Below are 5,205 nucleotides of genomic sequence, written 5' to 3' on the forward strand. Positions count from 1 at the left end.
TGGGGGTCATTTATCAAACTGGTGTCAAGTAGAACTGGCTTAAATGTCCATAGCAACCAATCAGATTCCACCTTTGATTTTTCACAGGTGGAATCTGATTGGTTGCTATGGGTACCTAAGCCATTTCTACTTTACACCAGTTTGATAAATCTCTCCCATTTGATTTATGGTGCAAAACCCATCCCTCATTATCTTTCTAGTACAAGCTGTTGTAGGAGCCTTAGGGGGTCATTTATCAAACTGGTGTAAAGTAGAACTGGCTTAGTTACCCATAGCAACCAATCAGATTCCTCCTTTAATTTTCCAAAGAAGCTGAAAGGTGGAATCTATGGGAAACTAAGCCAGTTCTACTTGACACCAGTTTGATAAATGACCCCATATATATATATATTATACTCCCTTCTCTCCGTTTTCTCAGGTTCGCAGGCTGAAGGGATATAGCGACAAAACGTCATGAGAGTCTTTACTTCCTATTATCTGCTGCTGCAGATAATAGTATTTCTATGTGGAGCTCAGGTAGCGACATCTTGCCTGAAATGCTTCACCACCCCAGCGGACAGAGCCAGCATTTGTTACCATGCGGTCTCGCTGGACAAAATGGGGGCCGAAGAATGTCTCCAGAGGCTACACTGGGGCTTTGACCCCCTGAATAACATCTCGATGGGTAACGGCTTCATCTTCTATATAGTACATGTGTCCTCTCAGGATTGAGCTATTTCCCTGCCGACTAAAGCTTTAGGCCTCCTGCACACGACAGTGTTTTTTAACGTCCCGCAAAACGGGGTTCCGTTGGTCCGTGATCCGTGACCGTTTTTTCGTCCGTGGGTCTTCCTTAATTTTTGGAGGATCCACGGACATGAAAAAAAAAGTCGTTTTGGTGTCCGCCTGGCCGTGCGGAGCCAAACGGATCCGTCCTGACTTATAATGCAAGTCAATGGGGACGGATCCGTTTGACGTTGACACAATATGGTGCAATTGCAAACAGATCCGTCCCCCATTGACTTTCAATGTAAAGTCAGGAGTTAATATACCATAGGATCAGAGTTTTCTCCAATCCGATGGTATATTTTAACTTGAAACGTCCCCATCACCATGGGAACGCCTCTATGTTAGAATATACCATCGGATTTGAGTTACATCGTGAAACTCATATCCGACAATATATTCTAACACAGAGGCGTTCCCATGATGATGGGGACGCTTCTAGTTAGAATATACTACGAACTGGGTACATGACTGCCCCCTGCTGCCTGGCAGCACCCGATCTCTTACAGGGGGCTGTGATCCGCACAATTAACCCCTCAGGTGCCACACCTGAGGGGTTAATTGTGCGTATCTTAGCCCCCTGTAAGAGATCAGGGGCTGCCAGGCAGGAGGGGGCAGACCCGGCCAGTGCGGCCCTCCCTCTATTGTATTATCATTGGTGGCCAGTGCGCCCCCCGCCCTCTATTGTATTATCATTGTTGGCCAGTGCGGCCCTCCCTCTATTGTATTATCATTGGTGGCCAGTGCGCCCCCCCCTTCCCCCCTCTATTGTATTATCATTGGTGGCCAGTGTGCGGCCTCCCCCGGCCCCCCCTCCCTCTCTCTATTGTATTATCATTAGTGGCCAGTGTGCCCCCCCTCTATTGAATTAATATCATTGGTGGCCAGTGTGCGGCCTCCCCTCTCCCCTTCCCCATCATTGGTGGCAGCGGAGAGTTCCGATCGGAGTCCCAGTTCAATCGCTGGGGCTCCGATCGGTAACCATGGCAACCAGGACGCTACTGCAGGCCTGGTTGCCATGGTTACTTAGCAATATTACAATATTAGAAGCATCATACTTACCTGCTGCGCTGTCTGTGTCCGGCTGGGAGCTACTCCTACTGGTAAGTGACAGGTCTGTGCGGCGCATTGCTTAATGATCCGTCACATACCAGTAGGAGGAGCTCCCGGCCGGTCACAGACAGCGCAGCAGGTAAGTATGATGCTTCTAATATTGTAATATTGCTAAGTAACCATGGCAACCAGGCCTGCAGTAGCGTCCTGGTTGCCATGGTTACCGATCAGAGCCCCAGCGATTAAACTGGGACTCCGATCGGAACTCTCCGCTGCCAACAATGATCGGGGGGGGGGGGGAGCCCGCACACTGGTCACCAATGATAATACAATAGAGGGAGGGGGGGCCGGGGGAGGCCGCACACTGGCCACCAATGATATTACAATAGAGGGAGGGAGGGGGGGGGGGGGGCCGCACACTGATGGGGACGCTTCTAGTTAGAATATACTACGAACTGGGTACATGACTGCCCCCTCCTGCCTGGCAGCACCTGATCTCTTACAGGGGGCTAAGATCTGCACAATTAACCCCTCAGGTGTGGCACCTGAGGGGTTAATTGTGCGGATCACAGCCCCCTGTAAGAGATCGGGTGCTGCCAGGCAGCAGGGGGCAGTCATGTACCCAGTTCGTAGTATATTCTAACTAGAAGCGTCCCCATCACTATAGGAACGCCTCTGTGTTAAAATATACTGTCGGATTTGAGTTTTCACAAAGTGAAAACTCAGCTCTGAAAAAGCTTTTATGAAGACGGATCTTCGGATCAGTCTGTATAAAAGTAGCCTACGGCCACGGATGCGGATGCCAATCTTGTGTGCATCCGTGTTCTTTCACGGACGCATTGACTTGAATGGGTCCGTGAATCGTTGTCCATCAAAAAAATAGGACAGGTCTAATTTTTTTGACGGACAGGAAACACGGATCACGGATGCGGCTGCAAAACGGTGCATTTTCCGATTTTTCCACGGACCCATTGAAAGTCAATGAGTCCGCGAAAAAAAAAACGGAAAACGGCACAACGGCCACGGGTGCACACAACGGTCGTGTGCAGGAGGCCTTACTTGTAGCTCATTAACAGTTGTCCGAGCAGGAAATCTCTTCTACAGTCTATCCATCCAGATAGCCCCATCTCCATCATAGAGCGCTGTAGGCAATGTCCTAAATCTCATGTGTCTTCTCCTTACAGCCTTCAACCAGATACAGAACATCAGAAAGTATCTGAAGACCTTTGAAAAAGAGGTCAAGAAAATTGAAAAACTATGTAAGTTCCTGAAATCTCAAGAATTTCCCCAATTTCTTTTGAGTCATAAATAGTAAATATAAGTTTTCCCAATTTTTTTTTCCACCAGCTTGGGTAGAACAGTTTGACAAAAAGATGGCTGAATTTGTCAAAGGCGTAAAAGATCGTGTCTCAAGTAAGTGTCTAAAGATCCTCATAAAGAGCCAGTAGACATATTCTATATATATCAAAACATCATCCATCCTTAAAGGGAACCTGTCACCGGGATTTTGGGTATAGAGCTGAGGACATGGGTTGCTAGATGGCCGCTAGCACATCCGCAATACCCAGTCCCCATAGCTCTGTGTGCTTTTATTGTGTAAAACAACCGATTTGATACATATGCAAATTAACATAAGGGTCATATCTTACTTGTGTGACCAGTGAAGAGTCATATTTTCAAGCTCTGACTCATCTCAGGTTAATTTGCATATGTATCGAATCAGTTTTTTTACACAATAAAAGCACACAGAGCTATGGGGATTGGGTATTGCGGATGTGCTAGCGGCCATCTAGCAACCCATGTCCTCAGCTCTATACACAAAATCCCGGTGACAGGTTCCCTTTAACCATATTTGATTCTTCCATTAGGTCATCCACCGGTGGATTGCAGACCTCCATGTGGTGAGTAATGTCATTAGATGGGTCAATTTGAGCAGTGGCCTCCATTACATACATGGGTGGGGTCATCATTTACCTCAGACATTAGACCCCTCTCTCTATTTCTTTCCCTAGGGCTTCAAAAAGCTGCCCGAACCTTTTCATGCAGCCGATGTGCTGAGGAGGACTGCAAGATCCCTGTGACCTGTCCCCGTAAGATCATTTCTACCATTAGTTTGGGAACCTCTTATGAATCTGTTAGCTCATTGCTGCATGTCATTGACCGTGGTTTCCCATTTCAGTTAAGGACATCAAGGTGGAAGAGCTGGAAGAGACCAGAATCTGGTGCACGGCGTCCTTTATCCTTCCCGATCATCCGAAGGTTGTTTGGAAGTACGCCAAAAACGTAAGTCGCATATACCATTCTATTACAGTGCAAATTCATACTGCTATTTATACTCCACATAGGACAAATGTCTCATACGATGTCATCAATGTTTTCACTTTCAGATCAAAAAAACTGATTTGAGTAACTTTAAAGACTTCTACATTGGGGATGACCTGGATGTACACATCAAGCCAACCAGAGTCAGCCATAAAGGAACTTATGCCTGTGAGATAATGGATGAGGATGATGACATCATACTCCGAAGATTCTTTTATCTCGATGGTAAGACTTAGTTTTCTCTCTCGAATGTTCTCTTTTCTAGACCATTCGGATAAATATATATATATATATATATACACGATAAGAAGCCCCTCCTGCCTCTGCTCTTACAGTAAAGAACTATTTCTGATAACTTCTCTGACTTTCATTCAGCCCTGCAGAAGACAACGTTCTCCTCATCGCCTTATTTATTGTATTCTCTTCTGTTTTTCAGTGACGCAGACTAAATCCAAGGCAGTCGAGGAAATAGAAGCTGAATTCAATCGAGCTCTGGCAGAAAAACTACCTACCCAGGAGGAAGAGGAGGAGAGGATCGAACATGGTCCCTCCACTAAAGACATCATCCTCACCTTCCTCCAGAGCCATGTCAGCTATGCCATCTACGCTGCTGTCTGCTGTCTTATTGTCACCGTATTGGTCGGGTTCCTTTGGCGTCATGCCCTGAGTGTAGACTGGTCGAAAAAAACATCAGGACCAAGAACCAGCTTCCCACCAGAACACTACCTGCCATAGAACAAATCAGCCATCTGGAGTCAACAACAACAGACTCCCAAGGGGTATCACCAACTACCCCTCATCTGCAGCCAACCATCTCTGCAGAAAAAAAAAACCTATCCCTTACCCCACCCCCCTCCCCCAAAAAAAAAATTCTTACCCCAAACCTTTCCTATCCCTACCTTACCTAAAAAAGAAAAAAAAACTATTCCTTTCCCCAAAACTTTCCTATCCCTACCTTACCTAAAAAAGAAAAAAAAAATATCCTTTACCCTTGTCCGTCCCCCCTCCCCAAAAAAAAACAAAAAAAACAATCCTGCTAAGGCACAGTGAGAACCCCTCAAGCCT

At 46.4% G+C, this 5,205-nt stretch overlaps 1 protein-coding gene across 1 annotated transcript; it reads left to right on the forward strand.

Moving 5' to 3' along the window:
* Positions 1 to 660: 660 nt before the first annotated feature.
* LOC121002391 (sperm acrosome membrane-associated protein 6-like) lies at positions 661 to 4,967 on the forward strand. The gene is made up of 8 exons (XM_040433853.1): positions 661 to 664; positions 3,003 to 3,077; positions 3,166 to 3,231; positions 3,687 to 3,719; positions 3,831 to 3,908; positions 3,998 to 4,101; positions 4,206 to 4,365; positions 4,577 to 4,967. The coding sequence occupies exons 1-8, from the start codon at positions 661 to 663 to the stop codon at positions 4,873 to 4,875; spliced, it is 819 nt and encodes a 272-aa protein (XP_040289787.1). The 3' UTR covers positions 4,876 to 4,967.
* Positions 4,968 to 5,205: the final 238 nt, after the last annotated feature.

This window comes from Bufo bufo, chromosome 5 (genome assembly GCF_905171765.1).
Source record: "Bufo bufo chromosome 5, aBufBuf1.1, whole genome shotgun sequence".
NCBI classification, from domain to species: Eukaryota; Metazoa; Chordata; class Amphibia; order Anura; family Bufonidae; genus Bufo; species Bufo bufo.